Below are 21,913 nucleotides of genomic sequence, written 5' to 3' on the forward strand. Positions count from 1 at the left end.
GCCGTGAATGAGACTTCCTGCCACTCCCCAACCTCACCGACATTTGTGTTTTCAGTGTTCTGGATTTTGGCTATGCTAGTAGATGTGTAGGGATATCTCGTTATTATTTTGCTTTGCATTTCTCTGATAATATATGATGTGGAACATCTTTCATATGCTTCTTCGCTAACTGTATATCCTCCTTGGGGAAATGTTTGTTAAGGTCTTTGGCCCATTTTTAAATAGAGTTGTTTGTTTTCTTAATGTTGAGTATCTATGCTTTGGATAATATTCTTTTATCAGGCATTTCTTTTGCAAATATTTTCTCCCAGTTTGTGGGTAGTCCTCTTATTCTCTTGGCAGTATTTTTTGTAGATCAACATCTTCAATTTTAATGAAGTCCAACCTTTCTTTCATGGATCATGTATTGGATGTTGTATTTTTTTGATGTTACTGCCTGCTCTTTATTTTTTTTATTTATTTCTTTTTTTTATTATGTTACATTAGCCACCATGCAGTACATCATTAGTTTTTGATGTAGTGTTCCACCATTCATTAGTTGCACATAACATCCAGCGCTCATCACAACACATGTCCCCCTTATTACCCATCAGCTGGAAACTCCATCCCCCACTCCCCACCCCCCCCTCAGTTTGTTTCCCAGAGTCCATAGTCTCTCATGGTTTGTCTCCCTCTCTGATTTACCCCCTTCAGTTTTCCCTTCCTTCCCCTATTGTCCTCCATTCAATTCCTTATGTTCCACATATGAGTCAAGCCATATGATAATTGCCTTTCTCTGCTTGATTATTTCACTTAGCATAATCCCCTCCAGTTCCATCCATGTCGATGCAAATGGTGGTTATTCATCCTCTCTAATGGCTGAGTAATATTACATTGTGTATATGGACCACATCTTCTTTATCCATTCATGTGATAAAGGGCATCTCATCTTCTTCCACTTTTGGCTATTGTGGACATTGCTGCTAACAACATTGGGGTGCAGGTGCCCCTTCTGTTCACTACAACTGTAACTTTGGGGTAAATACTTAGTAGTGCAATTGCTGAACCAAATGGTAGTTCTATTTTTAAATTTTTAAAGATTTTTATTTATTTATTTGAGAGAGAAAGAGTGACAGAGAGAGAAAGACCACGAGCAGTGGGGAGGGGTAGAGAGAGAAGCAGACTCCCTGCTGAGCAAGGAGCCTGATGCAGGGCTCAATCCCAAGACCCTGGGATCATGACCTGAGCTGAAGGCAGACACTCAGACCATGACTGAGCCACCATGGCACCCCTATTTTTAACTTTTTGAGGTACTTCCACACTGTTTCCCAGAGTGGCTGTACCAGCTTGCATTCCCACCAACAGTGTCAGAGGGTTCCTCTTTCTCCACATCCTCACCAATATTTGTTGTTCCCTGTTTTGTTAATTTTGGCCATTCTAACTGGTGTAAGGTGATATCTCAATGTGGCATTGATTTGAATTTCCCTGATGGCTAATGATGTTGAACATTTTTTCATGTGTTTGTTAGCCATTTGTAAGTCTTCTTTAGAGAAGTGTCTGTTCCTGTCCTCTGCCCATTTCTTGACTGGATTGTTTGATTTTTGGGTCTTGAGTTTGAGAAGTTCTTTATAGATCTTGGATACCAGCCCTTTATCTGAAATATCATTTGTAAATATCTTCTCCCATTCCATGAATTGCATCTTAGTTTTGTTGACTGTTTCTTTTGCTGTGCAGAAGCTTTTTATCTTGATAAAGCCCCAAAAGTTCATTTTTGCTTTTCTTTCCCTGGCCTTTAGAGATATGTCTTGAATGAAATTGCTGTCACCATTGTCGAAGAGGTTACTGCCTATGTTCTCCTCTATGATTTTGATGGACTCCTGTCTCACAATGAGGTCTTTCATCCATTTTGAGTTTATCTTTGTGTATGGTGTAAGAGAATGGTCCAGTTTCATTCTTCTGTATGTAGCTGTCCAATTTTCCCAGCACCATTTATTGAAGAGATTGTCTTTTTTCCATTGGATATTTTTTCCTGATTGGTCAAAGATTAGTTGACCATAGAGTTGAGGGTCCATTTCTGGAGACTCTATTCTGTTCCATTGATTTATGTGTCTGTTTTTATGCCAATACTATGCTGTCTTGGTGATCACAGCTTTGTAATATAGCATGAAGTCAGGCAACGTGGTGCCCCCAGTATTGTTTTTCTTTTTCAACATTCCCTTGGTAGTTCAGGGTCTTTTCTGGTTCCATACAAATTTTAAGATTGTTTTTTCCATCTCTGTGAGAAATTCCAATGGTATTTCAACAGGGATGGCAACAAAAGTGTAGATTGCTCTGGACAGCATAGACATTTTCTCAATATTTATTCTTTCAGTCCATGAGCATGGAATGTTTTTCCATCTTTTTGTTTCTAACTCAATTTCTTTCATAAGTGTTCTGTAGTTTTTAGAGCACAGATCCTTTTCTTCTTTGGTTAGATTTTTTCCTAGGTATCTTATGATTTTTTGTGCTATTGTAAGTGGAATTGATTCCTTAATTTCTCTTTCTACAGTGACATTGTTAGTGTGTAGAAAAGCAACTGATTTCTGTGCAATGATTTTGTATCTTGCCACATTGCTGAATTGTTTTATGAGGTCTAGTAATTTGGGGGTGAAGTTTTTTGAGTTTTCCACATAAAGTATCATGTCATCTGTGAAGAGAGAGAGTTAGACTTCTTCTTTGCCAATTTGAATGCCTATTTTTTTTTTCGCTTTGTTGTCTGATTGCTGAGGCTAAAACTTCTCATACTATGTTGAACAATAGTGGTGAGAGTGGGCATCCCTCTCATGTTCCCGACCTTAAGGGAAAAGCTCTCAGCTTTTCCTCATTGAGAATGATATTCCCTGTGGGCTTTTCATAGATGGCTTTTATGATATTGAGGAATGTTCCTTCTATTCCTACACTATGAAGAGTTTTAATAAGGAAAAATGCTGCATTTTGTCAAATGCTTTTTCTTCATCAATTGAGAGGCTTATATGGTTCTTGTGTTTTCTTTTATTAATGTGTCTATGACATTGATTGATTTGCGAATGTGGAACCACCCTTGCATCCCAGGAATAAATCCCACTTGGTCTTGGTGGATAATCTTTTTAATGTACTATTGGCTAGGATCCATATTGGCTATGAATATTTTGGCATCCATGTTCATCGGGGATATTGGTCTGTAATTCTCCTTTTTGATGGGGTCTTTGCCTGGTTTTGGGATCATGATTAATGCTGGCTTCATAGAATGAGTTTGGAAGTTTTCCTTCTGTTTCTTTTTTTAAAAACAGTTTCGGTAGAATAGGTATGATTTCTTCTTTAAATGTTTGGTAGAATTCCCCTGAGCCATCTGGGCCTGGACTCTTGTTTTTTGGGAGGTTTTTGATTAGTGCTTCAATTTCGTTACTGGTTATTGGTCTATTCAGATTGTCTATTTCAGCCTTGTTAGTTTGTAAGTATCCAGGAAGCCATCCATATCTTCCAGGTTGCTTAATTTGTTGGCATATAGTAGCTGGTAATGATTTCTAATATTGTTTTTATTTCCTTGATGTTAGTCATGATCTCTCCCCTTTCATTCGTGATTTTATTAATTTGGGTCCTTTCTCTTTTCTTTTGGATAAGTCTGGCCAGAGGTTTATCAGTCTTATTAATTAATGTCTTTAGTATCAAATTGAATTGTTTAGTGATGAGTTACTCTAATCTGTATTGATTTCCTCAAAAGACTTGGGTCACCTGTGTGTCAGCTTGGAGAGCTCTGTTGATCACTCAGGGGCATTCTAATATAATTTGGGCTTGGCTAGCTAGCTGTGGCAGATCCCAGGTGGCTTTGGCTGGGCTCTGCTCCACATGCCCTCACTTCCTCTGGCAGACCACCTGGCTTAATTCACTTTTGGAGCCAGAGATCTAAGACAGAGCACCAGAAATGCACCAAGACTCTAAGGTCCACTGTCACTCCATATCCTGCTGGCCACAGCAAATAAAAAATCCTAATACAGCCCAGATCAAAGGTGGAGGAATGGTCTCTACCACCTGATGGAAGGTGCTGCCCACATTGCCAAAGACATAGCCACAGAGAACAACGGGGATGTGGGACCCTCTCTGCCAACAGTCTACAACTGGTGTAAATTTCAATTTGAAAGGTTTCATTTCCACTTCCACCTTCAGCAGTGCACTGATCTTTGAGAAGGCAGTAAGACTGAATTATGTGTCTACTGCACAGTTATGAAAATTTAGTTCAGAAGGTCAGGCTTTCCTCCAAAGTAAATATTTACTCCCCACCTCTTGCATGTGAATCACCATTCCTAGTCCAAGAAAATATCAAAGAAATAAAAGATTTTCTTTCCAGATACTTCAGAGAGAACAGGGACCCCATTTCTAACTCACTGATTGACGGGGCTAAGAACAGTTGTATCACTGATGCCATCTTCATAGCATACTTAATATAGAAACATTTTTTCCTATTCATTGACCTTCTCATTGACATATTCGTTATGGTTTTCATTCTGGCACTCTTTTTTTATGGGGAGAATTCTGCTGGAAGGAGGAGACATTTGAAATGCAAGGAAGACGACAGAGACATAGCAATATTTTTTCATTGGTTTTCCACTTTTGCTTTTTTAATTTAAATGCAATTAGCCAAAACATAGTACATCATTAGCTGCAGATGTAGAATTCAATTAGTCATCAGTTGCATATAACACACACTGCTCATCACATCACGTGTCCTCCTTAATATCCATACCCAATTACCCCATCCCCCACCCCTCATTTTTCCAGTTTTATTGAAATGTAATTGACATATAAAATTCTGGAAGTTTAAGCATACAACTTGGTGATTTTATATGCACGTACATTGTGAAATGATCACCAGGATAACTTACTGAATGCATTCATCATTTCACAAAATTATCATTTCTTTTTGTTGTAAGAACATTTACTATGTGCTCTGTTAGCAACATTCAAGTATTCAAGAGTGTATAGTTAACCATAGAAACCATGTTGTACATTACATTCCCAGAACTCATTCATCTCATTCACTTCATTAGTTTCAGATATAGTGTTCAAAGATTCATCAATTGATATGACACATCTTCAATCAACTAGATAAGAAAGAACAAATATTGGCGAGGATGTGGAGAAAGGGGAATACCCTTACACTGTTGGTGGGAATGCAAACTGGTACAGCCACTATGGAAAACAGTATGCAGGTTCCTCAAGATGTTAAGAATAGAGCTACCCTATGACTCAGCAATTGCACTACTAGGTATTTACCCCAAAGATACAGATGTAGTGAAAAGAAGAGCCATATGCACCCTGAAGTTCATAGCAGCAATGTCCACAATAGCCAAACTGTGGAAGGATACCCTTCAACAGATGAATGGATAAAGATGTGGCCTATATATACAATGGAATATTAGTCAGCCATCGGTAAGGATGAATACCCAACATTTGCAGCGACATGGATAGAACTGGAGGGGATTATGCTAGTGAAAGAAGTCAAGCAGAGAAAGACAATTATCATATGGTTTCACTTATATGTAGAACATAAGGAGTAGCATGGAGGACATAAGGGGAAAAATGAAGGGGGGGAATCAGAGAGGGAGATGAACCATGAGAGACTATGGACTCTGGGAAAAAAACTGTCAGAGGGGAGGGGGGAATGGGGTAACAGGGTGATGGGTATTAAGGAGAGCACGTATTGCATGGAGCACTGGGTGTTATGCACAAACATTGAATCATGGAACACTACATCAAAAACTAATGATACTATGGTGACTACAATAACATAATAAAAAATAAATAAATACATAAATACATAATTAAATAAATAAATATCTTCAATCAAATGAAAATGGAAACATGGCCTATCAAAACTTATGGAATGTTGCCAAAGCAACTCTAAGAGGGAAGTTTATAGCTATAAATGTCTACATTAAGAAAAATAAAAGCGCTTAAGCGAATAACCTAACTGTATGATTCAAAGACCTAGAAAAAGAACAAACTAAGTCCTAAGAAGCAGAGGAAAAGGAATACCAAATATCAGAGCATACAGAAATGATATATAGATCAGAAAACCAATAGAAAAGATTAATAAACCTAGGAGCTAATTTTTGAAAACCTAAGCAAATTTGCAAGCCATTTGTTAGAGCCAAGAAAAGGTGTGGGGGGAAATGTCAAATAAGTAAAATCAGCAGCAAAACATCACAAGATAAATAAAAAATTTAATGACAGAGTGAAAATACTTTCTGTTCACTCACTCATTCTATAACATTTGTAACATTTTTTTTAAAAAAGGAGTAATATTTGTAGGCAGCACTGTAAATTTTCAAGTAGAATAGCAAAATCATCCAATTAAATAATATAAAATCTGCCACTACAATCTTCACTCCAATTAATAAAACCCTTTAAACATGGACACCAAATATCCCGCACTTCAACGGTAGATGTTCGTCATCCAAAGCACATTTTCCAAAATGAAATATGATGTGATCGAAAATTTTGCTTCATCTCATTTCAGGTCTTCCCTGATACTGAACCCATACTGGGTAACTTGGTTTATGCAAATTTGTCTTTCTGTAGATTACACTTGGATGGTGTTTTTCATAAATGATTTTTGCTTTATTTTTCTGTGCCAGGGATACTGTGGATGCTGAGCTGATGTGAGAACAGGATCCTAATCAGAATCATAAAACCACAAGACAAGCTACAAAACAAACTGGTAGGTTAAGTCTATATCACCAGAAAGAGCATTTAAAGTAGTAACATGGAAATGAATGGCAGACACAGAGCAAAAAACTTATAAAATTATAAGTATGGTCTCAGTTGCAAAACAGTTTATTCCATGAAACTAATAGAGTTCATCACTCTATGAGGCAAATGGAAATCTCCAAATCGTTTCTGATTCAGGGTTGGAACTAATATGGAAATTAAGAAAACAAAAAAGAAAAAAAATTGTTGGCTATCAAAAGGAGCAGAAAGTTTAATAAAGCAGTTGAATTTAGAAAATGTGACACTCCAGGAAACAGATAGAGGGATTAAGTTCTTATTTCATGATCCGATTAAAGAATCACAATTTCTGGCTGTTAGGCATTAGCCTGCAATAACAGGTACTTCTTGGGAAAATGGCCCTTTTATGGCTTCCTTCTGAAAAATACATTTAGAGCCCCCTTTATGTCTTTGTTCCTCAGGCTGTAGATGAAGGGGTTCAGCATGGGCGTGACCACCGTGTACATCACTGAGGCCACTGCACTTGCGTGGGAGCTCTGGGTAGCAGCAGAGCTAAGGTAAACTCCTAGGCCTGTACAATAAAATAAGGAGACAACAGAGAGGTGAGATGCACAGGTGGAAAATGCTTTATACTTGCCCTGAGCTGATGAGATCCCACATACGGAGGAAACTATCTTAGAATAAGAGTAAAGGACCCCAGCCAGGGGAGCAGCAACCAGCAGCACAGTTGCAAAATACAGCACCATGTCATTAAGAAAGGTATCAGAACAGGCAAATTGGATCATCTGACTGAGCTCACAGAAAAAGTGGGGGATTTCCAAGACTGTACAGAAGGACAGCCTCAATGCCATTAAGGTTTGTAACAAGGAATGCAGGACACTCATGATCCAGGACACCAGAACCAGCAGTCCACAGATCTGGGGGTTCATGGTGACCATGTAGTGCAGGGGGTGACAGATGGCCACAAAGCGGTCATAAGCCATCACAGTCAAGAGGAAGTTGTCCAAACCTACGAAAAGTATGAAAAAATACATCTGTGTGATGCAGCTGTCATAAGTTATGACTTTTCTCTGTGTCTGTATATTCAGCAGCATCTTGGGGACGGTGGTGGAGGTGAAACAGATGTCTACAAAGGACAGGTTGGCCAGGAAGAAGTACATGGGGGTGTGGAAGTGGGAGTCAGAGCTCACGGCCAGGATGATGAGCAGATTCCCAAGGATGGTGACCAGGTACATGGACAGGAAAAGCGCAAACAGGAAGGGCTGCAATTCTGGTTCCTCTGAAAATCCCAGAAGAAGAAATTCAGAAATTCGTGTATCATTCTCTAGTTCCATGTCATTGATGTGACTACCAAAATAAGAGAGAAAGAGCATGACACAATTATGTTTTACTAACTGGGCACTCAAGAAATTAATGTTTATATCTGTATGAAACATGATAAAATCATGAAAAACTAAGAATAGAAGGAAACTATCTGAACGTAAAGCCGTTTATGAAACAGCAACAGCAAGCATGATACTCAACAGGGATACAGTGAACATTTTTTTCCCGTATGGTCAGGAACAAGGCAAGGATGCCCTCTTTACTGACTTCTACTGAACATAGCACTGAAAGTTCTAACCAGAGCAACTAAAGAAAGAAAAAGAAATAAAAGGCATTCAAACTGGAAAGGAAGAAATAAATGTATGTATGTAGACAATGTGATCTTATATGTAGAAAATCCTGAAGATGTCACAAAACGCTAATAAAACTACTAAATTAATTCAGTCAAGTAACTGGATACAAAGCCAACTCTCAAAAAATCAGTTGAATATCTACATACAAACAGCGAACAATCTGAAAAGGAAATAAAATAATTCCATCCATGTGACATCCAAACGAATAAAACTATCACCTCACAATAGTCAGAATGGCTAGTATAAAAAGACAAGAAATTACTCGTGCTGGTCAGGATGTAGACAGGAGGGAATCCTTGTGCACCTGTTGATGGGAATGCAAACTAGTGCAGCCACTGAGGAAAACAGTATGGAGGTTCAAAAAGTTAAAAATAAAAATATCGCATGATCAAGTAATCCGCTTCCCAAAGAAGACAAAAGCACTAATTCAAATATATATATGCACCCAATGTTTATTGCAGCATTGTTTATAATAGCCAAGATATGGAGGCAGCCCAACCCAAGTGTCCATCAATAGATGAATGGATAAAGAAGATATTTATATAACTTCGTATTCATATATATAAATATAATATATAATATGGTATATAAATAATATATATAAATATATGTGTATATATATGAATATTTCTCACCAATAAAAATAACAATATCTTGCCATTTGCAGCAACATGGATGGATCTAGAGGGTGCTATACTAAGTGAAATAAATCAGACAAATACCATATGACCTCACTTATATGTGTAATCTAAAAAATAGAACAAATAAACAAACAGATGAATATGGAGAAAAAACTGGTACTTGCCAGAGGTAGGTGGAGGGGGAGTAGATAAAGGGTATTAAGAGGTACAAAGGAGATCTTTCCATTTGCAACAACACGGATTAATCTAGAGGGTGCTATACTAAGTGAAATAAGTCAGTCGGAGAAAGACAAATACCATATGATTTTACACATATTTGATACTTAGGAAACAAAACAAATGAACAAAGAAAAAAGAGGCAAAACAAAAAACAGACTCTTTTTTTAATTTTTTTATTTTAATGTTTTTTTATTATATTATGTTAGTCACCATACAGTACATCCCTGGTTTCTGATGTAGTTCGATGATTCATTAGTTGCGTATAACACCCAGTGCACCATGCAATACGTGCCCTCCTTACTACCCATCACCAGCCTATCCCATTCCCCCACCCCCTCCCCTCTGAACCCCTAAGTTTGTTTCTCAGAGTCCCCCTAAGTTTGTTTCTCAGAGTCCATAGTCTGTCATGCTTCATTCCCCCTTCTGATTACCCCCCTTTTCTTTATCCCTTTCTTCCCCTACTGATCATCCTAGTTCTTATGTTCCATAGATGAGAGAAATCATATGATAATTGTCTTTCTCTGCTTGACTTATTTCACTTAGCATTATCTCCTCCAGTGCTGTCCATGTTGCAGCAAAAACAGACTCTTAAGTGTAGAGAACAGTCTGCTAGTTACCAGAAGGGAGGTGGGTGAAGTGATGGGTGAAATAGGTGAAGAGAATTAAGAATACACTCATCAGAAATAAGTCAAGCAGAGAAAGACAATTATCATATGGTTTCACTCATTTGTGGAACAGAGGAATAGCAGGGAGATCATTAGAGAAGGAAGGGAAGAATGAAGGGGGGTAAACAGAAGGGGGAATAAACCATGAGAGACTATGGACTCTGGGAAACAAACTGAGGGCTTCAGAGGGGAGGGGGTGGGGGATTGGGATAGGCTGGTGATGGGTATTAAGGAGGGCACGTATTGCATGGTGCACTGGGTGTTATACACAACAATGAATCATGGAACACGACATCAAAAACTAATGATGTACTGTATGGCGACTAACATCATAAAAAAATTTTAAAAAAAGACTACACTCATCATCCTGAGCACTAAGTAATGTATATAACTGTCAAATCATTATATTTTACGCCTGAAACAATAAAACACTGCATGTCAATATACAGAAAATAAAAAATAAATTTAAAAAATACAAAACATCCCTCCAAAGTCCTTAAAATTAACAGAAAAATCCCCCAAATAAAAATAAATAAGTAAATAAAATCTACAGGCAAAACCATCTTAATTAAGGCAAGAAACTGAGAAAGAAGTTACACATTAATAGAATTTAAAACATTTTCAAACATTTCCAAATATCTCCACAGAATTCAATTATCATATGGTTTCTCTTATATGTGGAACATAAGGAATAGCACAGAGGACCACAGGAGAAGGGAGGGAAAACTGAATGGGAAGAAATCAGAAAGGGAGACAAACCATGAGAGACTATGGAGTCCGGGAAGTGAACTGAGGGTTACAGATGGGCAGGAGTGGGGAAATGGGGTAACTGGGTGATGGGTATTAAGGAGGGCACATGATGTAATGAGCACTGGGTATTATACACAACTAATGAATCCTTGAACACTACATCAAAAACTAATGATGTACTATATGTTGGCTAATTGAACATAATAACAATTTTTAAAAAAAGAATTCAGTAGAGATACAATAAACTGCAGGGGTGCCTGGGTGGCTCAGTCAGTTAAGTGTGCGACTCTTGATTTTGGATCAGGTCATGATCTTGGGTCATGAGATTGAGCCCCATGTCAAGCTCCTTGCTGGGCATGGAACCTACTTACCATCCTCTCTCTCCCTGTCCCTCTGCCCCTCCCTGCCATCACTCTTTCTCTCAAAAACAGAGAAAGAGAGAAATAATAGTCCTTAAAAATCACAAAATTCTGACACCTGTGGAAAATGGACATATGATATGTGCGTTTAATAATGAGCAAGTCAAAATGGTGACCAAATATGTGAAATTCACCTCAACACACTGCTCCTTTATGAAAACAAGAATTCCCTTCCACATCGATCAGCCTGTCCAAAAATTTAAGGAGCTATCATATAGATTGGGATTGGAAGTTTTAAACAGGTAGCAAAGTGGTACTCCTTAGTTTTCATAGCATAAATGTGACATGCCATAACATTTGGGGGAAATAGGGAAATAATCTGAAAACAGCTGTAAGTATCAAAAATACAGATATGTATTATTTACCTTGGGGTTGCTCATCTCAGCACTACTGACATTGTGGCCCAGATCATTCTCTGCGCTGGGGTTTGTCCTGGGCATTGTGGGATGTTTAGAGCATCTCTGAACTCTAGTGACACCTCTCCAGTCTGACAGCCTAAAATGTCTCTGGTCATCGCTCAATGTCCCCTGGAGGACAAAATTGCCCCTTGTGGAAAACCAACATTTTAACTCAATCTCAAAATATTTTTGTATAATTGATATGCTAGCAATTTAATGAGAAAGAATATGAAAAAGCCTCAAAAAGTACAAATGACACAGACACACCATGAAATACTATGCAATCACTGAAGTAATGAATTAGCATTATACTGGTTGGTGGAGGAAAGTCTATAAGGTGCTATTGAGGAAGACAAGCTATAAAAAAAAAAAAAGACTGCACCAGGGCATAAAGATCACTTACAATGAGTATTAGATTCTATACATGAATTTGTATAAAAGTGCATGAGTATTTATGTGTACATAATAGAGACCTGTAAGGTTTTTTTTAAAGATTTTTTTTTATTTATTCGACAGAGATAGAGACAGCCAGTGAGAGAGGGAACACAAGCAGGGGGAGTGGGAGAGGAAGAAGCAGGCTCACAGCAGAGGAGCCTGATGTGGGGCTCGATCCCATAACACCGGGATCACACCCTGAGCCAAAGGCAGACACTTAACCGCTGTGCCACCCAAGCACCCCTAGACCTGTAAGTTTTAAAAGAAGCTAAGAGCTTATGGAACAAAGGATAGCAGTGAGAGAGGGGAATAGGTTAGTTATGGGGCTGTTTCAACCAACAGTCTGAAACACTGTGACAATCTAAAACTTTCTAAAGAGGTTTAAATAGTATGAATGTAATGACATCAATGCAGATCACTAATTTAAGAATTAAAGTGCTAAAGCCCTGGAAACACGAGTGCCTAGCTGGCCCTGTCAGTGGACTATGACTCCTGACTTTGGGTTGTAAGTTTGACCCCCACATTGCACATACAGATTACTTAAAAAAAAATAAAAATTGGAAATAAAAATATATAACAAAAAGTGGGTAGGCAGCATCATCTAAACAGATGCTTTCATGTCATATAGAGATATAATAATTCGTATTTGTTTAGGAAGAAAAGGTGAATGTTAGTCAAACAATAAAGAAGAATACCTTCCAAATGAGGGCCACAGGTGATATGACTTTGAGAAATCGATCTAATCACAAAAGGCCAGAAGGTACGATAAGGAATAACAGAAATGTGAAGATAGGTTGGAAATGTGTGTAAATGGTGATTTATTTATTCAAATGATGCAGAAGAACTTTCTACACTTAAACATGCAAGAGAGGGAGGAAAATATGACCAATGACAGGTTTGAGCACAGAATGTATTAACTTCCCTACTACCCTCAAATACATACATACATACACACATACATAAAGGAACTGAAGGTAAATGGCAAAGTTGATGGAAAATCTCCAATTTCTATGTTTGAAAAAAATGCAATCAACAACAGGAATATAAACACTCCAAACCCACCAAACAAAAGCACAGAACTGGCACAATTTGCAGTAGAGAAAGCAAATGTCTCAGAAATTCACAAATGTACTCATTCTCACCAGTAAGGAAATAATTCCAATGTATAGCTTTTTTAGTATACTCCTTTTCACCTATTACTTTTTTTAAAAAAAACATTGATTGGAATACCCAGCATGAAAAAGGACACTGTGAAATGTGTATCTCATGATCCATTGGTCTGGATCTTTCTCATCAGTATGAAAACATACTCAAATTTTCCCTGGTTTAAAAAGAACAAAAGGAATGCCCTCCCTTGACTGCCAATCCCTCCTGGCTAATATCCTGTATCTCTATTCTCTTAATTGCAAAAGTTCGTGGACTCGTGTTCTACTTTTATTGGGACCACTTTCTGCCACCCATCACCACACCTCCATCTGCACTAATTAATGCTCAACAATCTCCCCTGTATGGCTAATTTCAATGTTTACATTTATTTTTAAGATCATGAATAAATCCATTCATTAGTTAATCAAGCCAACAATCACAGTGATGTCCGGTGCTGGGCTAGGCTGGACTGGCTCTCAGGTAGCTCCAGGTAAATGTTCTCACCATTCTATTCTCTCTAGCCCTTTCCTGCAGTACCTACTGGGTTTTTGGACTCACCTGCATGGGGGTCTCTCTGAGGACGTCTGAATTCCTCTCTCGATGGTTGATGATGAACACTGAAGCTCTGTTCTCAAACAATACAGCAGGAGTCTCCTACTCAGACTACCCAGAAAAAAATACCCATGTCCCACTCAGCCCAAGCTTTCACCTGCTGAGGGACAACAGGAGAAGAGATATTTACAGTTCCCTATCTGCTCTTCAGGCATGTTTTCCTCCTGTTACTCCAACCACGGAGCACATCATCCCCCTTGAGACATTGCCTGCACGAATGGTAATTTCTTTCCTGTAGTTTCCTTTTCCCAAGAGACCAACTTACAAGTTAGGTAAATCCAGATATTACTCTTCCCTGAACTCACCTGCTTCCCACAGAGCTAACTTCCTAGCTCCTTATTCCAACCCTGAGTTAAAGATTTCTCCAAACCTAAGAGAGAAGTGTTTTTCTTTGCTAGGCTCCTTGGGTCTCCAAAATATTCACTCATGGTGGGACACAGCTCTGATATCCAGAAGATTGCTATTCCCCCCTTTCAACAGGGCAAAGAACTGTATTCCTTTGACATAAAATCATAAGTACTATGGTCCTCGGCCTCCATGACACTTTTGCTAAAACATTTAACAGTTCAATGCTTTAACATAAATTAAGAGCTGTTGTTGTATAAAATGTATAAAATGTGGGGTAATTAGGGACAACTGAGTGGCTCAGTTGGTTAAGTTTCTGTCTTCAACTCAGGCCAAGACCCAGGGGTCCTGGGATCACGTCCAAGAAGGGAGCTTGCTTCTCCCTCTCCCTCTGCTTGCCACTCCCCCTGCTTGTGCTTTCTCTCTCTTTCTCTCTCTCTCTGAAAAATAAATAAATAAAATCTAAAAAAAAATTGGTAATTAAAATATATCTATTTAGGCATAGAGCTTGAGGTTCACAAGATGAAGAGTTCTAGAGATGGATGGTGGTGCCAACTGCACAACAATGTGAATGCACTTCATTCCTCTGAGCTGTGCACTTAAAAATGGTTAAGGGGCACGTGGGTGACTCAGTCAATCCAGCCTCTAACTCCTGATCTCAGCTCAGGTCTTGATCTTGTCAGGGTCGTGAGTTCAAGCCCCATGTTGGGCTTTGAGTTGGGCATGGAGCCTACTTAATAAAATAAAATACTATAAGTTTGCTAATCGATTTTAAGTTAATAAAATAAAATAAAATAAAAGGTTGAGGTGGATGAAAAAGGTAATCAGGATTGAGGAGCATTTTTGCCCTGATGAGTACAGGCCAACGTATGGAAGTGTTGAATTGCTAAATTGTACACCTGAAAGTAATATTTTGCTGTGTGTCAACTAACTGGAATTTAAATAAAAACTTGACAAAAAAGAATACATGCTTCTTAATGAGTACTGAAAAATGTATAGAATTATTGAATCATTATATTGTACCCCTGAAAATAATAAAACACTGTATGTTAATTATACTTTAATTTAAAATTTGGTTAAATATAAAATAAATTTTTAAAAAAGACAAAAAGATAAAAATATTAGCCATGATTATCCAAGTGGGACTAAGGTAATCACAACAGTCCTCCAAAGGTTGAGGAGGGAGACAAGAGAGTTGGTGTCAGAAACACTTTGAAAATGCTGCCATGCTGGCTCTGAACGTGGAGGAAGAGCCAGGAGCCCAGGAATCCAGCAGCCAGGAATAAACTGGAATTGGAAAGGAAACAGATTTTCCTTTGAGTCTCTAGAAGGAACTCAACCCTACAGACATCTTGCTATTAGCCCAATGAGACTCCTTCCGAGCTTCTGCCTCCAGAACTGTAAGAGCACATGTGTGTTTGTTTTAAGCAACTAGCTTGGGGATATTTTACAGCAGCAGGAGGAATCCATATGGACATAGTCAATAACATTATTTGAGGCAACGGAGTTTAAACCTCTCTCACTCATCGGCTTCCCTTGGATAAGGGAAATTTATATTACAAACCCACAGTAGTTAGAAAGGAAATTTTAAATCGATGTGGTTATATTCTGCCCCATCAACTGATACAGCAAATTCCTTGTGTCATAAATGTGCCTGTGGTCTGACTCTGAGGCCTTCAAGGCAGTGACATAGGAAAGGAACTCATGATCAAAATTGAGGTCACTCATTGTAATTTACATCTTTGTCTGTATTTCTGAATCCTTTTATTTCACATACATTTAAAAATTCATTCTTCTCAGTGCTATCCTCTCCAGCTTTCTCATGATTTCCTTCCAACATAAAAGATGAGATCATGAATGCGTCTGTGTGTGTACATGTGAGTGAGCTTATTTGAAACAAAAATGTATCCAAACACACACATACACAAGACACAACCATTACCCTCAAATGTTTTCTTTGAGGTAAACAAGAAAGTCCACAAATTTTATTCAGTTCCAACGATGTCCATATGAAGTTATGTTTAGAATCCCAAATAACCTTGAGAAATAGAGAAAATGATGCTCGGAATCCTTAAGTTCAATAACTACTTAACAAAGATGCTAACACTTATGTATAGTGTTAAATCATACACAAATAGGAAACTTGCAACATTTACTCTTCATTTTTTTGTACCTCCTTTAATTTATCAATGTGTACACTTCACATATGCAGGTTATTGTGTATAATTATACTCTAATGATTTAATTCAGTGGAACAGACCTAATGGTGCATGGCTACAGGTAGGATCTAGAGCACAGGCAGCTGACTCTCATGTAAGAGGGGTGGGAGATAGCACTTCTAATGGGGAAGAAAGCTGAGTGTTAATACGAATATATGAACAATGGAATTAAATTTAAGTAACTCATGTGATAAACCAATTTTTTCTATGAATAGATTAGCCTACACATGGAAATGTAGTAATAAGAGCCCATGAATTGGCTGAGAAAGAAGAGCTCTAGAGCCACACACAGCATCGTGCATGGATGAGCCTTGGAAATACCATGTAGATTCACACCTGACTCCAGATCCAGGAGAAGCTGGGCAGAGATCAGAAATGCTTCCCAGCATACAATTCCATATGATTATAAAAGTATTATGATATGGCATTTGACAAGGACAGCCTGTTACACAGCAAGATCTGACTGACACAATAATCCAAGTGAGCAGACATGAGGCGATTAGAACGTGTGCTGCTTTTTATTTGTGGCATATGATCTGACACTAAGGAGAGCAGCCATGATGATTCTGTTATTCAAGTTTGTTTCCGATGACTTTATGAACAAGTGACTACATGTGGGCTCCTTCTGGGTAACTGGGAGAATTTGAAGGAAATGCACATTTGTGCAGAAGAACTGGTGACCCTGAACCACACGACCAGCAGGACAGCCAGCTCTCCTGTGAAGTGTCCTCTTATACACAGGTGGAAGAGATTTCAAAGCAGGAAGGAGATTTGAAATGGATAATGCTGATGTTGTTAATTCACCATCCCTCAGTATTTGTGACAAATATTAGGAAAGGGAGGTTATTTCATGTAACAGTAGAAGAGGCATATTAGCAGATAGCATTGGAAATTTTCAAGTAGAAACAGGAAGATAACTCAGTAATAAAAGAGAAGACACTAAGCCATCCTGCACTTCGATGAATCTTCTACCCTCAGTAAATAGATGCACAACATGGAAAACAAATATTTCAGATAGCAATAAAATGGGTGGCTTGAAATGTTGAAACCTCATAGTTCTTAAATATTTAATTTTTTAATTCCAGTACAATTACAGCATAATATCAGTTTCAGGTGTACAATATAGTGATTCAGCAATTCTCTACATTACTCAGTGCCCATTGCAATAAGTGTGCTCTTATTCCCCATCACCTAATTCACCCATCCCCTCATCTACCTTCCCTCTAGCAACCACGAGTTTGTTCTCCATATTGAAGAATCTTTTTGTCTCTTTTTCTCTCTATTTGTGTTGTTTCTTCAATTCCACACATGACTGAAATCATACAGTATTTCTCATTCTCTGACTGACTGATTTCTTTTAGCACCATACCCTCTACAACCATCCATGTTGAAAATGGATTAGCAAAATAAAAATATTTTCCACAGAAAAGGAAACAATAAACAAAACAAAACGACAACCTATTTAATGGGAGAAGATATTTGCAAATGATATATCCAAGAAGAGGTTAATATCCAAAATACATAAAGAACGTATACAAGTCAACAGCAAAAAAAATTAATAATAATTCCTTTAAAAATGGCCAGAAGAAATGAGCATTTATTCAAAGAAGACATATAGGTGGTCAAAAGGCACATGAAAATATGCTCAAATTCACTCATCATTGGAGAAATACAAATCAAAATCGCCATGAGATATCACCTCATACCTGTCAGAATGGCTAAAATCAACAACACAGGAAACAATAGATTCTGTCAAGGATGTGGAGAAGGGGAACCCTCTTACATTGTTAGTGGGAATGCAAACTGGTGCAGCCACTTGGAAAACAGTGTGGAGGTTCATAAAAATTAAAAATAGACCTACTCTATGATCCAGGGATCCCTCTACTGGCTATTTACTCAGAGAAAACGTATCCTCATATTTGTGGTCTTTCTGACACTAAGAACATATGAGGTGAATCTATTTATTCAAATTTGTCTTTCCATGTAGACTTCACTGGAACATATATGTTTGCTAATCAGTGTTTGCAAGTGGTGACAATAGGCATTCTGAACACCTAAGTGAATAATAGAATAAAACAAGGAGACTAGTTTTAAAGCACAGCAGCATGTTTGTAGAGAGAGTGCCTGACATGAGGCTTTTGAATTTTGAGGCATCCGTTTCAAAGACAACCATGCTGAATAAACATATTGTCAGGTGTGTGACACTATTATCAGATAAGCACTCGGGCTGCCCCAGCCGTGAAGCACCTCTGCAGAAAGCCCTGGGTAACCTGGATACTGACACATGAGAGATCCTCCATTGCGTTTCTGTACCAGAATTTCACTCTTATGTTTTAAACTGGTCAATAAAGAGATAAACTGCAAACCCTTAGCCGCCCATAGACCCCTAATTCTAGCTTTTCTCTCTCTTGTTATGAATCTCTGCCCCCCCCCAGACCTTTCTGCCTCTGCCCTCCAGGAGCTGTAATAGACCTGGTTTTGTTAGAGTTCTCTGATGGGTGCTGCTGAGGCCTGTCTTGCAGTCACAGTGAGAACCCAAGGGCTGGTGCAGCCACAGCAGAGGCTCTGGTCAGGGGAGCATCTGTGGGAATGTCCACAAGCACAGGGGAGCAGGGGGTGCCTGAGCTTTCCTAATCTGAGCATCCCAGTCAGGAGCCTGAGACTTAAACAGAACAGTGTTAGAGTCCAAATTCTCAGGAAGAGGAGTGAAGGTAGAGATGTAAAAAGATTGACAGATTCAAAGGAAAACTGTGATTTTATATTCTCCTCTACAATAAGTCATGTGAAGAATGTAGAGGCCAACGTAGTGTCTTCCATACGAAGAATACAACTCATTATTATTCTTTTGGGACACCTAGAGAAAATTTAGGTGGTATGATATGTCATTTGAAATGAAATTTGTTTGAAGAAATCCAACTAGCCCCTTGATAGATACAGAAATTTCTAGGCATTTGTGACCCAAGGTTGAAGAAACCATTGGAATGTATGAAAAAATCAGACAAAGCAGAAGATTAATAAAGTGATTACTTAAATGTGTGGAAAAGTTGAATTCAAACTAAAGGAAAATCCAGGAAACAAAGGTGCAGATTCTAGAAGGTGCAGATTCTACTTCCCCTCTCTGATCAAAGAATAGCAGGTCCTCGCTCTGGGACTGTGAATCCTACAATCATGGGCACTTCTTCAGCCCCAGGACAATGGCCGTTATGACACTGGAACCCCAATGATTCTTTTCAGAGCCCTCTTTATGTCTCTGTTCCTCAGGCTGTAGATGAAGGGGTTCAGCATGGGCGTGACCACCGTGTACATCACTGAGGCCACTGCACTTGCATGGGAGCTCTGGGTAACAGCAGAGCTAAGGTACACCCCTAGGCTGGTACAATAAAACAAGGAGACAACTGAGAGGTGAGATGCACAGGTGGAAAATGCTTTATACTTGCCCTGAGCTGATGATATTCGACATATGGAGGAAACTATCTTAGAGTAAGAGTAAAGGATCCCAGGCAGGGGAACAACACCCAGGAGCACAGTTGCAAAATACATCACTATATCATTAAGAAACTTGTCAGAACAGGCATGCCCGACTACCTGATTGAGATCACAGAAAAAATGGGGAATTTCCACCTCTGTACAGAAGGACAGATGCAATGCCATTAAGCTTTGTAACAAGGAATTCAGAACACTGATAATCCAGGACACCAGAACCAGGAGTCCACAGAGCTGGGGGTTCATGATGACCGTGTAGTGCAGGGGGTGACAGATGGCCACAAAGCGGTCATAGGCCATCACAGTCAGGAGAAAGTCACCCAATCCAGTGAAGAGTAGGAAAAAGTACATCTGTGTGATGCAGCCATCATACCTTATGACTTTGCTGTGAGTCTGGATGTTCCACAGCATCTTGGGGACAGTGGTGGAGGTGAAACAGGTGTCTACAAAGGACAGGTTGGCTAGGAAGAAGTACATGGGGGTGTGGAGGTGGGAGTCTGAGCTGACGGCCAGGATGAGGAGCAGGTTTCCACACACAGTGATCAGGTACATGGAGAGGAAAAGCCCAAATATGAGGGGCTGCAGTTCTGGTTCCTCTGATAAGCCAAGAAGAAGAAATCCTGAAATTTGTGTATCATTTCCTGGTTCCATGTGATGGAGGTGACTACCATGTAATAAAAAATAACATGACTGATTTTCTCAGTAATGAACATTACAAATATCATTGAAATTCTGCAATTTTTATTTTACATTCAAATGTGAATATCCATAGTTTTTGTATGGAATCGGTCCTTTTTCAGGACCCCCCATGCCAGCTCTGAATAAGAATGTGCATCCCACACTTGGCCTTTTCCCCAAGTACTCATGTATTCTATACTTTAAATAAGAAATTCTGTCATACATTTGAGGAATAAACTTAAGTACTGACTAACCTCCAGGCAAAGAGTAAAGGTGTCAGGAAACAAAAGTCTGCACCATTCAGTGATGGAGAAGATAAGCAGATAAAATATCAGACGGTGACAGGTGCAATGATGAAAAAAGTCTGTAAAAAGGAAAGACTGCATGGAGGTGTTATTTTTTACTGGTTGTTCAGATAATAGCACACATTTAAACAGAACCCTCAAGGAGGAGACAGCAGGACCTAGGGGAGGCAAGATGGTGGAAGAGTAGGGGACCTCATTTCATCTGGTCCCTTGAATTTAGCTAGATAACTATCAAATCATTCTGAACACCTGTTAATTCAACCTGAGATGTAAGAAAAGAATTGCTGGAATTCTACAAGCAGAAAAGTGAACACTTTTTTGCAAGGCAGGAGGTGTGGAGTAGTGAATCTTGGGGATACTCAGAAGATAACCAGCAGTGGGGGGGGGAGCCTCTGTAAGCTGGCTATCTGAGAGTGATATAGCCCCAGCACACAACATCAGAACCTTTAAAAGTCTGCTCCAGTGAGAGACATCCCTGCCTGAAAGGTGGTCAGGTCACAAAGTGGGGCAGAATCCTAGGCAGGACAGTGTCATCCCAGGATCCCCTGGATCACAGAAAAAATGGGAGTGCCTGAGCCAACAGAATTCCCAAGCACTGGAGTGGGAAACTGGTGAGGGTCAGTGAGCCTGGGAGGGGGCTCTCATCTCAATTCACCATAAACTGTGAACCAGGGCTCCACCAGTGACCCCTCTCTATGTGGTGGCCCTGCAAAGAGCAGAATCGCAGTGACCCTCCACCTTCCCCCAGGAGGGTCGGCAAAGGTCGGCAGCTGCTCTCCATGAGAAGGCCCTGCAAAGGGCACAAATGGGGGAACCCACCACTGTCCCAAGGGAAGATCTGCACAGGTGCACACAGCAGGAGCCTGAAGTTTTGCACACCCAAAAGGGAAGACTGCTTATCCCTGAGGGTTTACTGAAGAGAGGGGGCAACAATCCTTCAGCACTGAGGCTGGAGGCCATTTTTACATTCATCCTCTAAAGAGGTGCAGAAAGCCTTCAGGGAATAAAAGCACATAGAGCAACCAGAAGCAGCTTACAATGAGCCAGGCTCTCAGGCAAGGGGTGCTGCAACCCCACCCAGGCAAAGGCACCTGAGAATCACCGCCACATGCTCCTCCCCCAGAAGACCAGCTGAAACAACAGCCAAACACCAAGTTTACAGGACACAGAGGATTGCAAAACTCCAGGGTTAGGGGGAA

The 21,913-nt window shown here is 39.4% G+C and overlaps 2 protein-coding genes across 2 annotated transcripts; both read right to left on the reverse strand.

The window, feature by feature from the left end:
• Window positions 1-7,127: 7,127 nt before the first annotated feature.
• LOC100483152 (olfactory receptor-like protein OLF4) lies at window positions 7,128-8,057 on the reverse strand. Its single transcript, XM_034657234.1, has one exon. The coding sequence runs from the start codon at window positions 8,055-8,057 to the stop codon at window positions 7,128-7,130; it is 930 nt and encodes a 309-aa protein (XP_034513125.1).
• An 11,392-nt stretch (window positions 8,058-19,449) lies between these two features.
• Window positions 19,450-20,283, reverse strand: LOC100483402 (olfactory receptor 7A10). Its single transcript, XM_034657192.1, has 2 exons — window positions 19,929-20,283; window positions 19,450-19,643 (listed from the first exon to the last, which is right to left on the reverse strand). Exons 1-2 carry the CDS (start codon window positions 20,281-20,283, stop codon window positions 19,450-19,452), a joined length of 549 nt encoding a protein of 182 aa, XP_034513083.1.
• Between the last annotated feature and the right edge of the window lie 1,630 nt (window positions 20,284-21,913).

This window comes from Ailuropoda melanoleuca, chromosome 4, assembly GCF_002007445.2.
Source record: "Ailuropoda melanoleuca isolate Jingjing chromosome 4, ASM200744v2, whole genome shotgun sequence".
Lineage (NCBI taxonomy): Eukaryota > Metazoa > Chordata > Mammalia > Carnivora > Ursidae > Ailuropoda > Ailuropoda melanoleuca.